We start from the raw sequence: 24,007 nt of genomic DNA on the forward strand, positions 1-24,007 counted from the left end.
GGGCCATCTGCTGTCTCACTGAGGGCCCAGCACTGCATCTCCCACCTGGCAAGTGCTCAGGGATGTCTTCTAGACTTGAGTTCCCGACTTGAATGGGATAGAGGTATGCCTTGATGTCAAGTCTTCCACTCCCAGGGCAGCCTTGTGCGGCATGAAGTGTCCTGTACCTCACCCACACATATAAACACAGGCTCTCGTACTATGTGCCCTGATGGGAAGTGTGTTCTACACAATGGCCCTCCTTTCACAATTCTCTCCAACTCAGTCCTCTACACAAAAGGCAGTTAAGACCTGTGACCTCAAGTTCTTTCAACTCTGTGCCTTGCTGATTCCTACCCTCTGAGGGAAATCCACCTGAGGTTTACAGACTAGCCTGGGCCCTTCTAACATCTCCATTAGGAGCCAACTGACTAGTTCCCTGCTTGAAACCATCCGCTGCACATTGTCAGCTAGAGCCAGGCCAGGCCCTTCCCTCTCTTTCTTTCAGACCCACATCCTGTTTCCAGGCCCTGGAATGCATCCCTCTATTACCATATTATGTCCTTTCTTATTAGGAAGTCTCAGATGTTTGCTTAAATGTCACCTTCTCTGCTGTTGTAGAAAGAAAGTCCACGGAACCAGAAATTTTGATCGCCTATTCAAGGTCTGTTTATAGGGAGAAATGAAAGGGAATAAATACCAGCCAGAAATTGATACTATCACACTTCAGTTGTTAGCACATCAATTTTGTGAGTTTACTTTTACACAGGAGTACAACCCAGGATCCCAATCCTACCCCACCCACATGAGTATCTACTGTTTTGGGATCTATAGGAGAAGGAGGTTCTATACTCGCAAGTAAAGAAATGTCAAATGGCTAATTTATGTATCTGAAAAGAGTCAAATATACACTTTGAAATAAGAGTTATTAGTAAACAAGATCAAATGTAAACAAAGATTAAGAATTTGAAAAAACACTTGAAAAGAATCATTAATCTCTATCGGTTCAAAAGAACAAAGGCGAATATTACATGGAATCTCTGTGAAAGGTTCATGCTACTGTTCAAGGAACTAAAACAATCTTTTTTATTAGCTGGGTTTATAATTTCATTATGGATTATAGAAGGGCTGATTTACAATACTACCATATGCAGAGTCACTGCAACCTGCAAATACACTAAGCCCCACATTCCCCACCTCCCTTACACAGCTCTACTTTTCCCCCATTGCACGTATCACCTTTTAATAACTGTGTATACTTACTGCGCACATGTCCCCAGCTGAGTGGGAGTTCCTTGAGGAAACGGATTTGGGTTGTGTCCTCAGGACCTAATGCAGGGCCTGGCACATCTCTGTTCAAAGAAGGAAGGAATGCCATTTCCCTCTTTCCTCACTGAGATGAGTGCTTTGGGTATTTCTTTGCCTGCAAGACCATTTGACCAACCACTTCTCTCCTACCAAGTGATCGCCATAGAGCTAACTGCACACAGAGCCCCAGGGTGGGCAGGGCATAGGGCAATGGAGAAGGAGAGACAGCAGGAGGTGTGGAAGGGAGATTTTGGGTCATCTGGGTTGGCTTTGCGGGCAGTATGAAGGAAGGCTTGCTTAAAGGAGAGGACCCATACAGCCGGAGCTCATCCCTCTTGTACCCATACAACTGGAGGGTGATGACTTAAATGCTTTTGAGCCCACCTCCCCTTCAGGGCCAGCCAACTTGAAGCAGAGATGATTGTATTTGCTCTTTGTATCCCTCCAACAGGCTTGACATAGAGCCTGGCCCCCAAAATGTGTGCTGTCTAGGGCGGGGGAGTGGATGAAAGCCAGGTCTTAGGAGGTCACCACTCCTGCTCCACCTCACCCAGCCATACCCCACAGCACCAGCAAGGCAATTCAGAATCCAAAGAATGGCACTTTATTTTAAGACTTGATTTTTTTGCCATGATTTTCTACTGATTCTTCCATGATGGTGTCGTCTTCTTCGACAGTGACCAGGACCTTCTTGCCCACCAGACTAAAGATGTCTTCAGGAGGGTAGCCTTTGGGCTCACCCACCTTCACAGTGAGCATGTCCAATGTCAGAATGGTGCCTTCTGGAATTTTCACTTTGGCCACCACAGATTTGCCCAGCTGTGAATAAAATTAAGACTCAGGGTCAGTCTCACAAGAGTAATTAGTACATGTTGCTTTGCACCCAAGGAGCCTTTAGAATAGGGACTCTGTTTCCCCCTTGGTGCCTAGAGCAGTATCTCACACACGGCAGGAACTCGGCCAGAGTGGGGTGAACTCATACTCAGGGGAGGGGCCTTCACAATAAAGTACAAAGGAAAGGGCTCAGGTTATATTACCAAAAAGAGCAAGGTCCAAATCTCAGTCAGCTGGTCCAAATCCCAGCTGTGGCTGAGTTTCTTGGTAAAATAGGAAACAAGTGCCTCTATCTTGTTTCAATGATAAAGATTAGTGATAATAAATGTAATCTACATGGAACATTGAACATGGAACGCTCCTGATAAATGAAAATTATGTCATTTACTTTTGTCATCATTTAGTTCAATATCTCATTTTAAACACAGGGAAACTGAGGCCCACGGAGGGTGGATGACTTGGACAAGGCTGCAGGGGGCTGAGATGAGAACCTAGGATTCCTCACTCCTTGCCCACTGCTCTCAAGGGACACGAACCTTACGGCCACTGTGCTCAGTAAAACAAGAATATGGAGGGCTCACAAAACGGTATGTGCTACTCAGAGGACAGGAAGGGGGATCTCCTAGGACAAGGCAAAGGACGTGCAGGTGCAGAATGAAGGATGCTGAAACTCATGACTGGCATTTCTATGTCTTCTCCACAATGCTGTTAAACGAATTATCTATTACATTACTGTACATCTTCCACATAAGGGCCAAGGAATCAATATAGAATTTAGTGCCAGGACAAAACATCTGTCAACAGACAATTACCAGGTTATGCATCCTGTTATATTCCTCTGTTTGCTCCGGGAGCCAGGAGACTCAGAACTAAATTAAGTGCTCAACTCTCCATCTGGTTTCTGGTACAATTCTCTTCTCTTTTCCTCATCAGGGAGTTTGTTTCTTTTTACTATTTTTGTAATTTCCTGGTGTATGTGCAGCTTTAATTTGAGGGAAGCGAGTAGGGCCCCACTAGAATAAAGATGACATGCTGATGGTAGGTATTTGCCTTGACCCAGAGAGCCCACAGCCCATTAGGGGTGTCTGCACTTCTGGAAGTCCGGGACGCCTGGGTCTGAAACTCTGAGGCGAAGACTAGGCCAGGTGCAGCTTCCAAGAAGCCCAGATGATCAGAGTGCCGGCAGCGCTCCTGAGCTCACCATTTCCTGTCTGAAGGTCAATGCTACACAGCTCGAACTGCTCCTGAAGGGATATTTGTGTCATCTCCCACCAACCTCCTGTGACGACCCGCCACTCCCATCTACCCACCAACCCCCTATGACAAGCTGCTGCCCCCATTTATCCAGTGGCCCACCCCGCCGATTAGGGAAGCCTTAGTGCATCATAGGCCCTTCTCTCACTGCCTCACGGAACCTTCTACCTGAATGTTTCTCAAGACTTACCTACTCCAAGGGACCCCGGACCTGACCTATCTGAGTGCCTCACGAGGCCCTGGACACTACCACCATTCCCTTACACTAGGAGTCTAGAGCTCTGGGGCCACAGGCTTCAGAGACTTGGTGAGAAATGATAAAATGATCCTAGGCGGCCAGAACTGCTAAAGTTCCCTTAAACAACACGTTTCTCCTGCTGCTAATAGAAGCCCAGAGAGACTCAGAGGGCTGGAGTGACATTTATCATCCCATTGACCAGGGTTCAGGCAAGGTTAGTACTGACTCTACCTGGCAGGTAAGCCCACTGCAGCCCTGTCAGAACAGTGGAGCCCGGCAGGGTTGGGAGAACCCACCTTTTCATTGCAGGCCATCTCACAGGGCAGCAGCTGCTTGGTCGGGGAGCCCATGGCCCTTTCCACAAGGCGCACGGACCGCACCAGCTCAGCCAGCTCTCCAGGCTCCAGTGAGGCCGAGTGGTCACTACCCTTCCAGGTCTTGTCCAAAGTTATATGACGCTCCAAAACCTTGGCCCCCAAAGCCACTGCGGCCACAGATATGGCTATGCCTGTTTCATGCCCAGAATACCCTATGGGAATGTCAGGAAAGACCTTCTGATACTCCTTTAAGATAAAAAAAGAAAAGAAGGTTAAGTATTATGGTGCTTTACCCATATCTTCTGGAGTCAGGCCGATCTGGGCTGGAGTTCCAGCGTAGCCACTCACCATTTGTGAGACTACGGGCAAGATACTGAGGCGCTCTGGGCCTCTCCTTATTGGGGATAATTATACTTGTGGAGGGCTGCCCTAAATTCTTGAAAAGCACCTGGCACACTGTAAATCCTCAAGAAGTAGCGGCTATTGTTATTGAGAATGCATTTTAAGAATGTTTCACCAGGGCAAACCACTGGGAATAACAACAGAGTTATAACCAAATGCCTAAACTCATTCAAAAAGCATCTGTCACATTTAATTAGCTTGAGCTGCTGAAAGCAAGTGTGCTATATGCAAAAATAACATCAATAATATATATACAGCCCAATCTCAAAACAGTCCTTTGGTGGAAATGCTAAATAATTAATCTGTTATCTATAATTCACTGAATGCAACAAAAGACATCCTAAGTCAAGTGAGTCTTGTCAGTGAGGGTGACCAGGAAGCTTAAGTACAGTAGAAAGACTCAGATGGGGCTTAATAAAAGGACAGTTGAGTGGCGAAGGCCTTAAAAACCAGGCTCAAGGGTATGTGATGGACAAGGGAATGCAGGTTGCTAGGTCGGGGGATTCGAACTGATGAAATATGGTAGGCTGGGCCCAAGATGGAGAGGGCTGGCAATTTAACGCTCACTGTAACCTGGTATCAAAAGACCGGACATGAGTGCTCCTTGGATAGGGACGGAAAGGAAAGGGGGACCATGCTGCACAGAGAAAGACAATCAAGGAAAATATTTGGAGCCACATATACTAAATTGTTGATTATGGTAATCTCAGTGGGATGGGATTATAAGGATGTTCACTTTCTATGTTCTATAATTCAAAGCCATTTGAATTTTTAAAAATTATGTTTAAATTTTAAAAATAACCACTTAGAGATGGCTAGAAATCGAGAAAAGACTATTAACTAAGAGGGACAGAAAGTTTAGATAAAATATAACTGTCAGTTTTCAAAAAAGTTTAATTTTTTTTAAATTTAAATATGAAGACTGTAGCAACATGTACAAAAGCTTACACTATCATAAAAAAAAAAAAGTCAAATACTGTCCTGAAAGAAATATATGAGAGGAAAACTAGTTAACTGCAATGTAAGGACTATATGTGTATATAATGTTTAGAATTACACTAATATTACTGTAATGTGTTTGTATGATAATTAAACATAGATACATTTCTACGTAAGTTTCGGGAGCTGCCAGGGGGAACTGATAGAGCTGGCCTGAGACAGTAAGAGACAAAGGATTCTAGTTCCAGCTTTTCCCCTAAACTGCTGTGAGATCTCGGCCAAGTAAGTTCTTTACCCTTTGGGACTAGACTTCACCATCTGTAAACTGAGTCGGAATAGACAAATCCTGGGAGAGAAAAGGCTCCGTCAAAATTGTCACTGTATCCAGTTTGAGCCTCAGGAATGCTCAGAATTACAGGTCGAAAATAACAGAGCTGGCAAATAACACAGAGCAGGAAGAAGCAAAGGTTTCAAGAAAATCGATATGAAGAAAAACAAAAATATATTTGTACACCAGTATCCTAACAGCATTATTCACAATGTCCAAAAGGCGGATATAGCCAAAATGTACACTGATGAATGGATAAACAAAATGTGGTATATATACACAATGGAATATTATTCAACCTTAAAAAGGAATAAAATGCTGACACATACTATAAGGTGGATGAACTCTGAAGACATGCTAAGTGAAAGAAGATGATACAAAAGGACAAATACTGTATGATTCCACTTATCTGAGGTATCTGGAGTAGTCAAATTTATAATGACAGAAAGTAGAATGGTGGGTGCCCGGTGTTGGGGGAGGGGAAAATGGGCAGTTAGTGTTTAATGCATTTAGTTTCAGTTTGGGATGATAAAAAAGTTCTAGAGATGGATGATGGTGATGGCGGCACAACAATATGAATGTACTTAATGCCGCTGAACTGTACACCTAAAAATGGTTAGAATGTCATGTCGAATGTCATGTACATGTTACCACACATACAAAAACAACACACTAAGAAAGGAGATGAGCCAGCGATTCACAGAAGAGGGACCTCTAATGGCCAAGATACATGGGTAAAGAAAATGTACACAGATAACTATGAGGACTCTACCTTAAATTTTAAAATAAGCGAAATTAGGCTGTTTTAAGAAAATTTAATTTATAATCACCCTCTTTAGAATGTATCTGCTTCCTTAGCTGCATCGTTGGTTCTAATTTGATTCTGTAACAGCAAGATTGTCAAAGGATGTTCAAATTACGAAGCATGTCAAAGTGGGTTAGACTCTTGGTTGCAAAAAAGGCTACATCTTCCCTGCAGTAAATGACCCAAGAAAAGCCATTTTGCAGTGGTCCAATGAGACAATGGCCCTCCCATCTGCTCACCGAGATGATGCGCAGGTTGACATCCTCAGGCAGGAGTGGGTATGCACTGGTGCACTGGAGGAAGCAGAAATTGGGGTTGAGGGGCTTCACAATCTGATAGACTTGCTTCATGGTGTCCATTGACTGCATCCCACTGGAGATCACCATGGGGCGGCCTGAGTGACCCAACACCAACACCATCGTCACTTTCTTTTTAGGAGCTCTGACTCTCCCTCAAGCACAACCCAACTGCTGGTCTCATCATTCAACTGAATTCCACAAACATCTCTCAAACACCATGCCAGCCACTGTGGAGGAACAGAAGTGAGCTTGGTGGGTTCCTGACCTCAACCGCAGTTAATGCAGACTTCCTTCACCCCTCAGCATCACTTAGCATAGTGAACTGAATTAAGGAGTCGGAGGCATTTCACATTCCTCAGAGAAAGATGAGCATTTCATTGGATTAAGAGGTGTGATAGGGTAGGCACAGACCCCAGATTCAAGAGCATGAGCGAGTGCGAGGCTCAGAGCTGCCACTTACTAGTTGTGTGGTCTCAGATACCACATCTCTGAAATAAGTACAACGTATCTTAACCATGTGACCTACTTCAGTCCCAGGGTGGTTGTAAGAATCAAATGATATGACTTGTGTTGTAAAACCACATTACAAATTGTAACGTGCATATATCAGATATTACGATACACATCTAGAGTATTTCTCAAAGTCGGAGCCTCCTCTAAGAAGTCTTATATATCCTTAATTTCATATTTCTATTAAGTTAAAAATAATTTTAAAATTTAAAAATTCATATAACAATTGTGTGTCATCCTTAATTTCTTCCCTTTCAAGTCAGTACGCAAAAAAAGCGGAAGTATATAGGGATTGCAAAGAGGTTTCTAAAGTCTGTCTTCATAAGACTCCTTTTACTTGCCAGCAAAGGAGTAAAAACGAAGGTTTGGACTCCCTTAGATTTTATGGCAAAAATTAAACACTTACCTTTTTTGGCTGTCTTTTCCAGGTAAGGAAAATTGTTAGTGTCCCCAGATCCAACTTTGAAAAATGGAACATTCAGTTCATGCAGAAACTCAACTGCCATCTACAAAAACCAAAGAAGGAGCTCTTTTTCACTATTGTTCAAAGACACTGCCCTCAAGATAGGCAAGGAGCCACAAATAAACGGAAAAACCCCTCCTCTTACCAGCCAAGGGGGACTCTCTCAACAACTTAAAAGCAGGCAAAGATCTGTTATCAGTCATTTCATTCAAATCAAACATTCTTTTTTTTTTTCATAGCCACCCATCCAATGTCTAACAAACATTGTCTGCTGGCCCAACCGGGCTACAGAATCCAGAAAAGAATCAGACTCCTGGCCAGAATTTCTTCCCCAGGGGCCCAGGGCCCAATGAACGAATGAAAAAGGGTTATGACCTAATCTTGACCCAGAAAGACAGGCAGGGAGAAAAATGAATGTTCCTCAAAGGCCTTCCCTTATGCAGGGCCAAAAAGCTGGGAAAGAGGCCATTTCAATCCTTGCCAAAAGTGAAAAAATGGAGCATTTATGGCCCAGCCCTGACACGTGATCTTCAGCTGGCAGGCCCTATTAGACCCAAGCCCTTTCAGACCTCAAACCATGCCATCCACAGAAAAAAGAAACCTCAGTAGCTTTTTTTTTTGAGATAACATCACTGGCTGAAGTCGGCTATCTAGAGCCCTCCAGCATCCTTATCTGGGGTTCATCAATAAGACTCAGGAGATTGACAAGTGTCAACAAGTGCGTGTGGAAAGAATCAGCAGAACACAAGTTTTAAGAGTGAAATCTCAGTTTGCTGTTAAATTACGAGAACCTGTTAATACTATTTTTTTAAAAATTGAAGTTGAAAATCAGAAGTGGGGAGAATCAATGTCTCAGAATGTTTCCAAATATCTAAGTTCTGTCCTACGATACTGCCTGAGTTTCCGAAGTGAGTTTGGTAGACTCGATGAGGTAGGTCAGTGTTTCTCACACGCTTAATTCAGGCACATGAATCTCTCAAGGATCTTATTAAAACAAAATGCAAACTGACTTTCAGTCTAGGACGGAGCCCGAGAGTCTGCATTTCTAATAAGTTCCTGGGTAATGCCAAGGCTGCTGCTCTGTGAATCACACTGAGGAACAAAGAACAAGATTACCAAACCTGAATATTCAAAGGGCACAGAGGAGGTAAGGAACAGTAAGAAAATGTCATTCTGCCTCCAGTTTCTTTAAATCAACCCACTGAGGCCTGAGCTTCTGTCCACCTTCCCAGTGGGTGATGAGCTACTCCAATCATGGTGACTGCACTCAGAAAATAACTTTCTTCATATGTAAGCCCTCTACTAATGTACTGGTTAGAGCTGCTGGATAGCCATACGGAGTGGCTAACCCACCAGTGGACAGTTCAAAGGCAGTCTGCAACCCCCTCCGTCTCTGAGACTCTGTCCAGTGTGGCCCGAGTGCCACTCACCTCCCAGTGTGCTAAGCTACCTTTGCTGCAGTTCTTGCTGCCTCCTTCATTCTTCTTTATTTCTCCCTCATCTCTTTCCCTTCCATATTTTTCTAGCTCACTCCTGTGTTAACCAGCCCTAGACTGGAACTGAAAAACATTCATTTTTAATATACTGATTGAACCGAGTCAAACTTTCCCACCCCTCTCACTCTATCTGGCAGATAGAGTGTTTTCTATTTTCAGAGGGAAAATTCTACGCTAAGTTTTCTTCTATATAGTTTTCGATTTGTGAGAGAGGCTTATGATGAAAAAGTCTCCAAGAGCATGCATAGATATATGAGTTCACTCAGGAAAGGTACAAAGTGAGCAGAGGCAAGGAAGGGCCAAATGCAGAAAAAACACTTCTGAACAGCTTACCCATAGGGGTTGTAAAATCTACACTTTTCAAACGAGGGGGAAAAGGGGCAAATTACTGCTCCTGAAGGATTGACTAGATCATTTTGCAGTCCTGGGAAAGCAGCCCCACCTAGCGGCCATTTAGAAAACTGTCATTTCACATTGATCTTTGCACAGGGTGCCAACTTCAGTCATGAGCACAATGCTAGCTTTTCAGGTCTGTGCCCAGCCTCCTCAGGCTGCATTAGTGCCTGTGGCCCCCTTCTCTCTGTGGACTCCTTGGCTTCCCCTAGCCCTGGCCACCCAGCTGCCCATCCCCTTTCCATGGAGGGATGAATGCTGCCTGGTGCCCTCTCTACTTCTCCTTCCCACCCTATAGCAGAATGCCTTTTAGAGTCAGCCTGAAAGTAACTCAGCCAGTATGACCCTCCCTGGGAATCCACCTGAGTTAAATACACCAGCAAACTGGTTTGGGTGAAATCCTGCATTGCCAGACCTCCTTCTTACAGAGTCCTTGTCTAGCTTTTTCACCCCCGTGTTTCCCAAAGGTAACCCAGAATCCTTGTTTATTCAGGGGGATGAGCTTTACTGATTCTAAATAAATTAATGAGAATTGACAATGTGTGCCCATTTCTATATAATGTCCTGTGAGAAACTTTGGGGCCCAATGATCTAAGGGGTAACAGAAGAGAGAGAGAAGCTGAGGTTTTTCTAAAGCCCCTTCCATTCCCCTCAGTTTTTGGGTCCTGGAGGAAAAGGAAAAGAAACCTACAGTGATGAGCTGGGGAGAAGACTGGGTGCTGGGGCACTTCCCAGGGTGAGGAACCATGGGGGGTAGGGGTGGGAAGCAAGGAACTGAAAGAAGGTTGGGTCTGCCCTCAGCCCAGTGTCCCCGTCAGACTGCACCATGGCCTGGGCAGGAAGCACCCTGCTGTGGTGGTGGTAAAGGAAAAGCAGGGAGGAGGAGAGGGCACGGCGGAGGCAGGCACTGGGAGCGACGGCCAGCTCTGGTGGGATGCCCCATTTGTGTGTGAGGGCAGCACGTCCTTCAGGGGCCACCTTGATGCTCAGGGCTTCCACTGGCTTTCTGAATAAAACTCTCCATTTAGACCAAAGGCATTCTGCTCATCTCAGCAGAGTTCCACGTGCTACTGTGCAGCTTTTGCCCAGATGCCCCGATAGTCTTCTTGGCCTAATAAAATCCTGCCACACCTTAACCTTTCCTTAGCAAACAAAGAATGCCCAGGACAGCATGCACGGTAGAGAAAACAGGCACTCAATAAATGCCTACTGTCCATAAGGAAGTTAGGGTGGATAAATATTTGCCACGTAAATGCAAAACAATGGACCAACCCATTTCTGGCAGCTGGGTAGATAAGACATGCTGGTTCAGAAGAGGAACCTGGCTGGCAAAGCAAATTAACTCTTGTAAAGACTTAAGAATGCATTCCCCCTCACTGTGCAAGCCAGTCAGGAGACTAGCTGGAAACAAATAGCATTCTTGGGACAGAGGGGTCTCCTTGCCCAGATAGTATGAAGCAGAAAAACTCCAAAGGGTTCTAAGTAACAGAACAGCTATCATTCAGTGGATGCGGGTGTTGGGCTGCCCTGGCACCTCACAGGCTTCTCACTGAATCCTACCACAGGCCTGCGGGGTGGGCATCTTTATTACCCCACTTTTATAGATGGGGCACCTGAGGCTCAAAGAGGTTAGTCACCTGAGCCCACACAGTGTAAGTGCCAGGACCTGGACTCAGTGTGGCTGCAGAGCATGTGTTCTACACACCAAACTGAAGTGCCTCCTGGTAAATCGAAAGGGCAAAGGCCAAGAGGCAGCCCCAACTACCAACGCCCATGCTCCTCGCCATCTCCCAAGTGCTGCTGCTTCTCGCCTCAAAGCCACCTGGGAACAAACGACCTAAAGTGACCTTTCCTAAGCGGCCTCACAGATGCAGGGATGTGCCCTCTCCTTCGGAATCCACGTGAAGCTCAGGTGCCTGGAAGAAACATAGACTGACAGGAAAGTCCTCATTGGGGCAAAGTCACTTTAGTGATGTATTCCCTGGTCCTACAATGACTCCGTCCCTACAAAGGCTGGAAAAGCCTTTGGACGGCAGCTAGTTCACACACACGAGAAAAAATGGAGGCCCAGAGCATAGAAGGAACTTGCCAAGCAGAGAAGGGCAAGAACCCAGACGTGCCGACCCTCAGCCCATGTTGCTTTCCTCAAATGTAGCTACTGTTCGCTGAGTGCCAGCTGTGTGCTATGCTTTAGGTGAATGATAATTTAATCCTCATAAAGACCTCACAAGATGGGTTCAGGTACGAACCCACTTTATAGCTGAAGAAACAGGAGCACAGAGGTTAAATAACCTCCACATGACAAACCAGGAATGACAAGCAGAACCATATTCAAACTCAAAATCTGACCCCATAGTCCATGCACTTAACCACCGGACCACACAGTCCAGGTGTGCGTCATTCAGCATGGGGACCTAAATGTTTTGGTGCTTACACTCTTCAAAATTACTAAGGACGCTACAGAGCTCTGTATATAAGTTCTGACAATCTATATTTACTAAATTAAAATTAAAACAGGAATTTTAGATTTTTAATTTTAAACTTTTTGAGATATTTATAGCTTCATATGCAGCTATAAGAAATAATACAGAGAGATTACATGTACACTTCACCCAGCTCCCCCCGACAGTAACATCTTACAAAACTATAGTGTAATATCACAACCGGAAGAGTGACACTGATAGAGAAAGCATCCCCGATCTTATTCGGATTTCACCATTTTTACACACTCATTTGCATGTGCATGTATTTAATTCTATGCAATTTTACCACATACGCAGACTCACGCAGCTACCACCAGTCATGACAGAGAGTTACGCCATCGCTGCGAGGTTCCCTCCTGTTCTCCCATCACAGTCACTTTCACCTTCCTCCCCTCTCCCTCTCCAATCCCTGACAACCACTAACCTGTTCTCCACTTCTAGAGTTCAAGAACGTTATGTAACAGATTCACATAGTATGCAGCCTTCTGAGACTGGCTTTTTCATTCAGCATACTATCCCTGAGATCCATCCGAACTGTTGCATGTACCAGTAGTTCGTTCCTTTTTATTGCTGAGTAGTATTCCGTGGTCTGGATGTACTATTATGTTCAACAATTCATCTGCTAAAGAATGTCTGGGGCTACTACAGATAAAGTTGTTATGAACATTCGTGTACAGGTTTTTTTGTGTGAACTTAAGTTTTATTTCTTTTAGGATAAATTACCAAATGACAACTGGTGACCCACATGATAAGCACGTGTTTAGTTTTATAAGACTCTACCAGTACATATCAAATGGGTGAACTGTAATGTGAATTATATCTCACTAGAGTTGTTTTTTTAAAAAGACAGAAACTGACATTATTTTCTAGAGCAACTGAACCATTCTACATTACCGCCAGCTTGATCCATTTTCTCTATATCCTTAGCACAATTTGGTGTTATTGCCACTTTTTATTTTAGCCATAGTGATAGTTGTGTAGTGATATCACATTGTGCTTTAAAACTGAGAAATGTTTCAATCACAAGCATGGACAGGTACAAAAGAAAAAGTAGATAAATTAGACATCGTCAAAATTAAAAGTGTGCTTCAAAGGAACCATCAAGAAAGTGAAAAGATAGCCCACAGAACTGGAAAAATTTTTGCAAAGAATGTACTTGATTAGGAACTTGTATCTAGAATATATAAAGACAAATAACCCAATTTAAAAATTGGCAAAGGATCTGAAAAGACAGTCCTCTGAAGAAGATATACAAACAGCAAATACACATATGAAAAGATGTTCAACATCATTAACCATCAGGGAAATGCAAATCAAAACCACAATGAGATACTACTTCATACTTGCTAGGATGTCTAGAATCAGAAAGCCAGATAACAAATGTTGCTGAGGATGTGGAGAAACTGGAACCCTCATACACTGCCAGAGGGAGTATAAAATGGTACAGCTACTTCGGAAAAGTCCATCAGTTCTTCAAAAAATGTTCAACATAAGAGTTAACATATATATACCCAAGATAAATGAAAACATGTACATAAATGTTTAAAACAGCACTATTCACACTAGCCAAAAAGTGAGGACAATCCAAATGTCCATCAACTGATGAATGGATAAATAAAATGTAGTATATCCATAAAACTGAATATCACTCAGCAATTAAAAGGAAGTACTGACACATGTTAAAACATGGATGAACCTTGAGAACATGATGCTACATGAAAGAAACCAGACACAAATGACCAAAAATCAAATAACTGATACATAGCCTGATTCTACTTATATGCATTGTCCAGAACAGGCAAATTTACAGAGATGGAAAACAGATTCATGGTTGCCTTAGGCTGGGAGAATTGGAATGAGGAATGGCTGCTAATGGGTACAATTTTTCCTTTTGGAATGATAAAAATATCCTAAAATTATGTTGATTATTGTGCAACTCTGTGACTGTACTAAAAACTTTAATTGTATATTTGAATTGGGTGAATTGAATGGTATGTCAATAAAACTGTTATTTAAAAAAAAGAAAACGCCTTTCATTAGCCACTGCTAGAGGAATGATGCCATCACACATTACATAGCCTCTAGAAAATGCCACTGTGAGAGAATGACAGTGAAAAAGAATGACAGTGAAAAAAGCAAATGACATATGAGTACCACAAAGATACCTAGTTCTGACATTGCGAACCTTCTGAAGGTTCTCACGAATCCCCTGATGGGTTCCTGGACCACACTTTGAGAACTATTGCCATACTCTTTGGTTTGTTTATTTTTTGTTATTTTGGTTTGTTATTGTTGTTTTTAGCTGTCACTGCAGTGAAATTCCAAGATGATATTCCATTTCTCCTTGCTTTGGATGGATTCGATGCTAGGTATGGTCAGGTTTTAGGAAAACTGTCCCAAGGAAGCAACTATATTGTTCCTAAACCACTGAGGCTAATTATTTTTAACAAACTGTTCAGGACTTAGTTTTCCAAATGAAAGTTCTTCTCAAAGTAATTACTCTGGGAAAGGCTGTATGCTTATCCCGAAGACAAGATTAGGGATCCAAAATACTTCTGTACTCTTTTTTGGAAATTCTCTCTAGAGCCTGTTTATGGGTCGTGCAAAGACAAATCTGTATCCTTACTGACTCATTACTAAGTCAGTTCAGATCAAAAGCTTCACCCAGGAATTTTGAGTCTATTCACATTTGGCACAAAAACAAGCAGCAGTTTCCTGAACCAAACCTGCCCTCTAAGGATGAGGACTTGGCAGTCCCTGAGTGTCTGAGTCCTACAGGCCATTGCTAAAGAGCAACCCCATAAGGTTCTGAACTCCACAATACTTGAACCAAGCAAGAAATGAAAAAATGTCATTTCCTGGGCCTGAATTTCCTTCCACCAAGGTATTTACTAAGTATGTACTATGGGCCAACACTGCGCCAGCATCTGGGTTCATGGTGGTGAACACACAGAAATGGTCCTGCCCTGAGAAGTATGCTTTACATATGTAAAGCCTGCACAATGGATATTTTTAATCCATGCACCTGCCCTTTACCCATGAGGAAACAGGCCTCCTGGAGAGACACAAGAAGAGTGTGGTGAGGAGGGCAGGCTCTGGAGTCCACCTGGAGTCCACTGTGTCCACAGCAGCCTCTGCTGATCAGAAGCTTTTGACTCCCTCTCTGTTTCAATATTCTCATCTGTGAAATGGGGATAACGCCTGTCCTATCTCAAGAGGTTGTTAAGAGGAATAAAAGAGTTGATACATTTAAAATACCTAGCACAGAACTTGGTATATCAGAAACACTCAAGAAATATTAAGGATTCTTATTTTTGATCACTTGGCATGTTAATGGCAGAACCAGACACAACACCTAAACTCTTTCTGACCCCAAACCCACATTCTTTCCTACTTAACTTTTTTTGACTTACAGATCCTTTTAATGACCTGATAAAACCCACTAGCTCTTTTGTTGGGCTCATTCATTCATTCTACTACAAAGCGCCAAGCACTGGGGATATGATGGGACTAACAGTCTGGTAGGCGGAAGCAATAATTAACACATCGTTACAGAAGTAAAGAGCACCAGAACAGAAAGCACAATGTTAACAGAACGGAATTTAACCAGGGCGAAAACGGCTGTGTGACACTGTATAAACTTCCTGGCCCCTCAGAGCCTCCATTTCTTCATCTGTAAATTGAAGCATAGTAGAGATAAAATATATGACTATATGTGAAAACACCTGGTAAACCATATAATTCAAAAGTTGGAAATTATGATTGTAAAATGCACAACTATATCTGAAGAATGTTATGTTTATGAATCCTGTAAATGGAGGAATGAATTTGGGCTACAGTACTGAAGCCTGGACGTGCCAAGTCTCCCAAAAGTCTAGGTTCTCTGTCTCCCCACCTTTTTTAAACTATCAATGGCATAGACTGGATTTATGTTTCTTTGGACTCGATTTACAGCTACATTTTGGGATTGGAACCATGGCTCAAAGGGTCAGAGGCCTAGAGAATGAATTGGGGTCAATTCAAATATTCTGGTTGACTAGAAGTATCCCAAGTATTTCAAGAGCCACACAAATGTTCTTAGGTTTCATCTAATGATCCATTCCTGCAAAGCTATCGTAAGGAAAGAACCCAAAACACAGAAAAAAAGATGTTCATCTCAGTATTATTTATAAACACACACAAAAAAAGCATTCTGCATGTCCAAAAGTAGAGAAATAATAAGTACATTGTAAATCCCCAAAAGAATTATTGTAATGGCTGTGTGTAGTGCTAGATGGGTGCTTGCGTAATTGGGGGGATCACTTCATAAATTGTATAAGAAAAATCAATCAATCAATCCTCAAAAGAAATATTACACCACTACCAGAAACTTTAAGCACAAGATATAAGGAGTTATATGCCAATTATATCTCAGTAAAGCTGGGGGGGAAAACAAGATATGGGTAAAAGCGTGTGGTATAATGATAACTGAGCAAAATATGCATGGAATGAAATATTCACAAATATAAAAACCAGGCAATAAAATATGCATATAAAAAGACTTCAGGAGGAAATAAAAAAAAAAAGAACTGCCACATAGGGATTATGAGTCAGTTTTTTCCCCCTCTTTATCCTGTTTTCTAAACTTTCTGTGATATTATTTTTATAATTAATATTCTTTTACATTCAAAAAAGAGCACATGAAGGACTCTTGAGAAGCCAGGACACAGAACAGATGGGACCCGAGACCTGGCACCAGCTAGCCTCTTCCAGGATGTCAGCATGGCCACTCCCTTCTGGATGATGCCAATGCCACCCCACCCAAATCAGCCAAGGCTACTCAGCAAGGGGTGGACACCTGTCAGAACTGAGTTTTCCACTAGGGGAAAACTGGCCCGCAGGAGTCTCCCACAAGCTTGAGGGACTCTGAGATTCCAGTGTGGCTGCCCCCTGCTCCCAGAGACAACTTGTTTTGAAAGCTATGGTACTCTTCCCGCTCTGGCCTCCCGTTCAGTTGGGTGTTTATCTGGTTAACGCTATGGGGAGCTCCAGATTCAGAAAGCACAAAAATGTGTCTAAAGTGAGCAAGGGCTGCGGAGCTTGCTCTAAGCCAAAAGCCACCAGGCCACCTGCTATGCTCTGAGTCTGTTAAAGTGACAAATGACATAGTGGCAGAGGGCTCACCTCATCCATGCCAGAGGCAGTGAAGAAGATGCCAACCTCCTCGGCATACCTCTGCAGCTCCTTGTACTGGGCATGGCTGAATTCCAGGTGGCGCTTGTGTTCCCCATACGTCTTCCCCCAGGAGTGCTTCGAAGCATAGGGCCTCTCCAAGGCTTTCCGATTAAACTTGTACTCCAGCTCACTCTTCTGGAACTTGGCACAATCAGCCCCACATTCCTGCAACACACATTAGGGCTCTTTCCAATGACCCGTCGTGGATTCTCAAAGAGAAGAGAAATTGTTGGGGCAACTGCTATGACATCATCATCTTTAAAAACAATGCTGATTTACAGAGGTGGTAAGAACCCCTAAAGAAGAGGAACAGGAGATGTAAAAAGTCTTAAAGGAAGAAAGGTCAGGGATGGAGCTTCCCCCCTAACTCTCCCCTTTAAAACAGGAAGAAAAAAAAAAAAGAAAGAAAGAGAAAGAAAGGCAGGGGCCTTTTTTGGGCTTTGCATTGCATTGTAATATTTTTTAAAATTAATCAAACAGTTAAGGAAGATATCAAGTTGTGTAACTCAGTGGAGGGTAGTAAAATAAGCACCAAAACAAAATTTAGCAGAAAAATAATCAGAATCTGACCCTAACTCTGAGATAAATCACTTCCTGTCTCTGGACTCCCAAGTTTCTCCATTTATACAAATAGCTGCTTTGGGCTAGCTCCAGGACCTATAACTGTTCTAAGAAGCCCCTTTTGGAGGCGGGAAACAAAAGAACAACTCTGCTTTTAGCCGTTTTGCATTTGTGCTTTTCTGTATGACATCCTGTTTGAAGAAGAGGTTCTGGGCAAAAAAGCAAGGAAATAAAACTTAGAAATGCCTTAGCCTTACTGAACGGAAGCTATAATATAAAAGCTGGATTGTCTGGCTATAAAAGCTATCATTATATTGCCAGTCAGCTTCTGATCTCTCAAAATTATTTGTTAAAAACCACTCAATAGAAAGATTAAGAAAACCCTCTAAAGTCTCAGCTTACTGACATTTCTATAGACACAGAGGTATTCATGCTGTTCAAAATCTTGGCTCCAGAAATGTCTGTGCTAAGAGTGATGTTCCCACTCCTGGAAAAATCACAAGATGGCACAGTCAGGATATGAAACTGGAAAGAAGTTCAAAGAGCGTAAGAAATGAAAGTGACATTGGGCAACACAGTTCTCATTGTCTAGATGAAGATCCCAAGGCCCAGAGTGACCAAAGTTGCACACGTCTCCAGCAGAGCCAGTCAGACTGCTTTTCTAAAGGCTGTAGACCAAATATGTCCTGGTCCAGGGCTGCAACCTGAATCCCTGCAACACCCAGGCCTCCAGCAGGCTAATGAGGTCTTCGGGGTGACCCTTAGGCTCCCTTTCCTTTTCACCTCTTCTATCTCAAGAAGTTAAATGGCTTGCCTCCATCTGGGCAAACCTTCTCTTTACAGGAAGAAAAAAGTGAAGTAGTAGATACTACTAAAGACAAGAGGTCAAATAAAGTTATACTACATTCCACAGACAGCAGTGTGGAGAACAAGTTCCTCTTCTTTTCTCAGCTTCTTTCCTAAAAATGAGAGATTTCCTTATCTGTTTTACTATAATGTTGATGATTTCTTTGTCCAAGGTTTTGCTGCATCTCTACTGACAAAAAACAAACAGCAGAACTCCAGGATGAGCCAAGGTGTGATGCTCCAATTGCATCAAAATTTGAAAGTTAAAAGTATATTCAATTAGCAAATCTCTACTTATAATAAAGTTATATATAATTATAATAAAATAAACTGAGCAAAATCGACTCGTAGTATTGCAAACATATGTGTCATATGAGCAAGCCAGGTTGTACCTAACACACTCTGGGTAACTAACTTGAAAAGGTGACTCCATTTGGCAACTAAAACAAACAAAAAAAATCCTATAATATAAGGATTTCAAAAAATTCCACTGCTTTAAATTTAAAAACAAAAACACATACACATTGTAAAACAAATGAAACTGAAGCCTACTGAGGAAAAGTCACCTGCCCAAGATTATTCAGCTAGTAAATGACTGATATCTTGACTCTTGTGCAGTGGTCTTTCTACTATAACCCATCTTCAACCTCTGCATTCTTCTCCCCCTGGAGAACTATCTTTCAAAATTAAAAGAGAAAAAAAGAAAAACACTATAACTTTGCTTCCACATCTTTAATATCTCTAGGTATTTTTACAACTCAGAATTCAGAGGTGACACTTCAGAGAAATAGTTGCTCCTTAAATTAAAAACAGGAAATTCCCCCTAGAAAACAATGTTACAGCACAAAAGGTGAAGCCCTGTGACTAGGAACAAAGCTCTGAAATCCATTAAATCCATTATTCACTAGTGGTGTGACCTTGGGCAAGTCACTTATCGTCTCTGAGCCTTTAAAATGAGCAACAGCATCCACATCATTGTGTTGTAAGAATTAAATGAGATGAAACATTTAAAGCGCTGAGCCCAATATCTGAGAGATAAGCACTCAAAAATGTTAGCAACTGTTACTTTTTAAAGGTATTTTTATGTTTCAGTAGGCTTTCATAAAAGTAGTCCTGAAAGAGTAAGATAAAACCTAATCATGAACATTTATGGTCATTCGAGGGGATATTTTCTGAAAAATGCCTCCATAGGCAATTTCCTCATTGTGTGAACAGCATAGAATGTGCTTACATAAACCTAAATGGTATAGTCAACTACACACCTAGGCTATACAGTAGAGCCTATTGCTCCTAGGCTACAAGCCTATATACTGTACAAAACACAAGATCAAATCAAGCACAAGAGAAAACGATGCAACCAAGAGACAAAATAAGAGATGAAGCTGCTGCTAGTATAACAGTACAGTTTTACGGCAAATTTTTAAAAAACAAGAACAGAGTACACTCTACTTTAATAATAAGTACAGTACAATAAATATAAAAACCAGTAACATAATTATTATTATGTACTGTACATAATTGTATGTGCTATACAGATGACTATTGAACAGCATGGGTTTAAACCACAAAAGACTACTTATATGTGGATTTTTTTCAATAAATATAAAGTCTTCCATAACCCCATCCACATCCGTGGACACAACCAATCCACAGGTGCAGAGAAGCGACTATATGCATTGTTCTTCCATTTTAAATAAGGGACTTGAACATCTAGCATTTTGGTATCAACAAGGGGTCCTGAAACCAACCCTCTGTGGATACTGAGAGTCAACTTAAGTTTTTGGAAAGTAAAAATTCATACGCAGATTTTCAACTGTGAGGAGGGCACCCCTAACCTGTATGTTGTTCAAGGGTCAACTGTACTTTTATATAACTGACAGCTTAGTACGTTTGTTTATACAAGCATCACCACAAACACAAGTGATGCATTGCACTATGACATTAGGATGGCCACAACGTCACCAGGCAATAGTAATTTTCAGCTCCATCATAGTCTTATGGGACCACAGTGTATCTGCAATCCATCCTTGACCTAAACTTTGTTATGCGGAGCATGACTGTATTGAAACTCCTATGTGCCAAGCACTGTGCTATAAGCTTTATGTAAGTTATCTCATTTGATCCTTATGACTCTTACTTAGGCAAGTACTTATGAAGCCTGGTTTTCAAATGAGACACTGAGGCTCACAGAGATTAAGTAACTAGCCCACATTCACACAGCTGGTAAGTGATAATCAGGATTTGAACTTTGAGTCCTGGCATTTTAACCATCTCACATTCCAAATCCAAGGAATGGCGGGCGAGAGAGACCACAGGAACTTCCAGGAACTTCCGGAACTTCCAAAAATTCATCTTCAATGTCAGAGGTGAAAAATGATATGCAGGAAGGGGCCAGGTCATCAAGGTCTTGAAGACTATTTTAAAGGTGAGGAAAGAGTGAAGATATGGAAAAATAAAATGGAGTCATTTTATCCAAGCTGCTAAATTATTAACATTATGAAGGTTGAGGTGTGAAGAAAATGATTGTTTCCTAACTTGCCTGAAAATTTAAATTTTTGAACTTTCCAGTCTTGCGTCAACACCTAGAGAAAAGTTGTGTCATTGCCCAGACATCCATCAAACCTGCAGATAACTCTCAGACTATTCTCTAAATGACCTAGGATATGTCCAGACTTCCTGGCATCCATCATCCAGACTGCTGACATCTAACTGATAAGTGTCCTGGACCAATCCAAGCGTTAAAAATGCTGGTACTAATTCTCAAGGATGTGACTTTAGTTTAAGAACTCTACTTTTTTTTCTTCGTAACACTTCTATGTTTTTGCCTAATTCTGTTTCCGAACTCTAAAATCCTTGAATAAATCTTTATTATTTATTTCAAGCCAAAGCCTCCTGACTCTTTTTGAATGCCTTGGGGAAAAGTTTCCGATTCTACCCACAGGCAGTGGAGAGCCAGCCACCAAAGGTGTCAGACGGCAGGGGTACGGCCTGATGAAATCTGTTTTAGAAAGATCAATCCGCTACCAAGAAGGGGAGAGCGAGGTCAGGTTGGGAAGCAATTGCAATAATGCAGACAAGTCAAGATGGAAAAGGAATGAAGAAGAGAATTCGAAAAACTGAGAAATGGACTTGGCAAAGCGGACACCATGCCCAATCTAAGAGGCAGAGGAAGGTGGTCCCGGCTCCCCGCGGCTCCGCCCCTTCTCGGAGCCCCGCTAGCAAGCCGGCCCTTCCCAGGGCCCGCCCCTCCCGGCACCCCTGTATCCCGCAGCGCTTCCCTCACCTTGGCCACGCGGATCATCCGCTTGGCCACGTCCAGGTCGCCCTGGTGGTTCTGGCCGATCTCGGCAATGATAAAGCATGGGTGCTGTCCGCCCACCCAGCGCCCGGGACACAGCTCCAGCTCCAGCGGCATCGCGGCCGCTCGTGCTCCCGCGCCCCTCGGCCCGCCTGGGTCCTGCCGCCACCGCCTCTGGTCAGTTGAGTCGGCAGCCCAGCAGGTCCACACATCCACCCCGCCACGTCAGCCCGCGGCCGCCGCGCGGCCAATCATCGGGCCCCGCCTCGCTCTCAGGAGAAGGGGGCGGAGCTACCCGCTGGGCGGGCAGCGTCGCCGGAGGAGGAAGTACAGCGTCCTCCGCCCGGCTTAGGCGTGTGGCTTCCGGCCGGGAAGCATGTCCTTGAATATCGCGGGGTCCCTACGTGTACCGGTGAACAAATATTCCCTGAAGGAGGCTGCTGGCTGCCTTCGCAGGGCGTAGGCTAGGTCCAGGGCGTAGGAAGAGCGCGTCGTAAGGTGTAATGGAAAAAACGGCTTCTGAATTTCGAATTACAGTGCTGGTTCCAGCGCAGCCCCTGCCAGTAACCAGCTCTCCATCATGCATATGTTAGTCTTTCTGAATGTTGCTTTCCTTTTTCTCGGAAACAGGAAAATTATATAGAACGTAAGTCACAAAATTTATGAGATGATGTCTAGAAAATCCTGATCACAGTACTTGGCCCATAGTAAGCTTTGAATAAGTGGTAGCTTTCCTATTATGTGAGAGGCAACAGGTTTCAAAAAGTTCCACTGACTTGTCCAAAGTCAATTCAGAAAGTCAGAGAAGAGCTTGGGGTAGGGTCCTTGGATTGCTTCCCAGTTTAGGAACCCAGCTATGCTGGGTTATAGACAAAGTTGAGAAATAAAAGCCAGTTTGAAGGAAAAAATACCATTGATTCCCAGCTCGACTTATCAGGACTGATGAACAGATTAACAATAACAGAAAAGACATGAGAAGGCATCCCTGGGTGGAAAGTGAGCAGAGTAGGTTCTGGACATGGTGTTATAAATAATGTAGGTGACCCTGCCTGCCAGACAGGAAGAAAGGAAGGTGTGAAGCTCAGTAGAGGTCTGGGCGGGAGGGAGAGATCTGGGAGCCATGCTGAGTGAAGAAAGGACCAAGGATAGATTAGATTGTTAAAGAAGGTAGCGTGCAGAAGGATGACAGTGTGGAAGAATGAGCCTTGTGCAGCTGCTCTGGAAGAAATAGAGAAAGGGATCAGAAGCAGGTGATACTGTGTCCTGAGGAGGGAGGAGAGACTCACAGGGTCAAAGGCCCAGAGTAGTTCAGAAGAATAAGGACCAAGACCTTGGGGGTCACTGTTGATAGCAGTTTGGTGGCCAAGGGGAGATGAGGAAACAGGGTGAAGATAGACCTTTCCTCGTGAAAGTTAAATTGGTGAAAGCATATGGAAAATGGATCCTGGGCTACAGGGGGTCCTAGAGTTGAGGGGTACTGAAGAAGTACACATTCAGAGCCCAGGAAGAAGCAATCAAAAGAAAGAGGTTGCAGCAGAGTTCATTCACTCATGATATGTGGGTATGCTAGACTAGAAGGCATGTGCTTTATGTCTCTCAAGTTTAAATGGCCTTTCACACCTAGCTGAGGAACAGACCCTGATTACAGAGAAAATGAAATCTAACAATAAAGTAACTCAGTCACTTAGGGCCAAAGAAACCCTTATGGTTTTGCCTAATTTATGAATAAGTAGAAATTAAGTTTAAAGGGAAAAAGGAGAAATTATGTTTAAAAATATAATTATCCCACAAAAGCAAGTTAGGCTGCTGTTATTTGTGATTAAATAAAAGCTTTCAGTAAATTAAAGTAGTGCTACTTTACCTTATTATATTAAGGAGGAAAGGTCATAATTTTCAATCCACTCTTGTTCTTTATAAAGTTAGTTTGTGGTGCTTTTTGGTGCTTTTACTGCTTGAATAATGAATCAATGTTCAATCTGTTGAAATAGATGAGAGCGTGTAGGAAGATCTTTAAAACAAATTAAAACCAATGGGGATTTT

The 24,007-nt window shown here is 42.9% G+C and overlaps 1 protein-coding gene across 1 annotated transcript; it reads right to left on the reverse strand.

Moving 5' to 3' along the window:
• Positions 1 to 1,877: 1,877 nt before the first annotated feature.
• On the reverse strand, positions 1,878 to 22,189 carry NANS (N-acetylneuraminate synthase). Its single transcript, XM_016146285.2, has 6 exons — positions 21,953 to 22,189; positions 17,212 to 17,427; positions 7,620 to 7,719; positions 6,644 to 6,798; positions 3,910 to 4,176; positions 1,878 to 2,106 (listed from the first exon to the last, which is right to left on the reverse strand). The coding sequence occupies exons 1-6, from the start codon at positions 22,082 to 22,084 to the stop codon at positions 1,897 to 1,899; spliced, it is 1,080 nt and encodes a 359-aa protein (XP_016001771.1). The 5' UTR covers positions 22,085 to 22,189; the 3' UTR covers positions 1,878 to 1,896.
• Positions 22,190 to 24,007: the final 1,818 nt, after the last annotated feature.

The sequence above is a fragment of the Rousettus aegyptiacus genome, unplaced genomic scaffold, assembly GCF_014176215.1.
Source record: "Rousettus aegyptiacus isolate mRouAeg1 unplaced genomic scaffold, mRouAeg1.p scaffold_m13_p_3, whole genome shotgun sequence".
Lineage (NCBI taxonomy): Eukaryota > Metazoa > Chordata > Mammalia > Chiroptera > Pteropodidae > Rousettus > Rousettus aegyptiacus.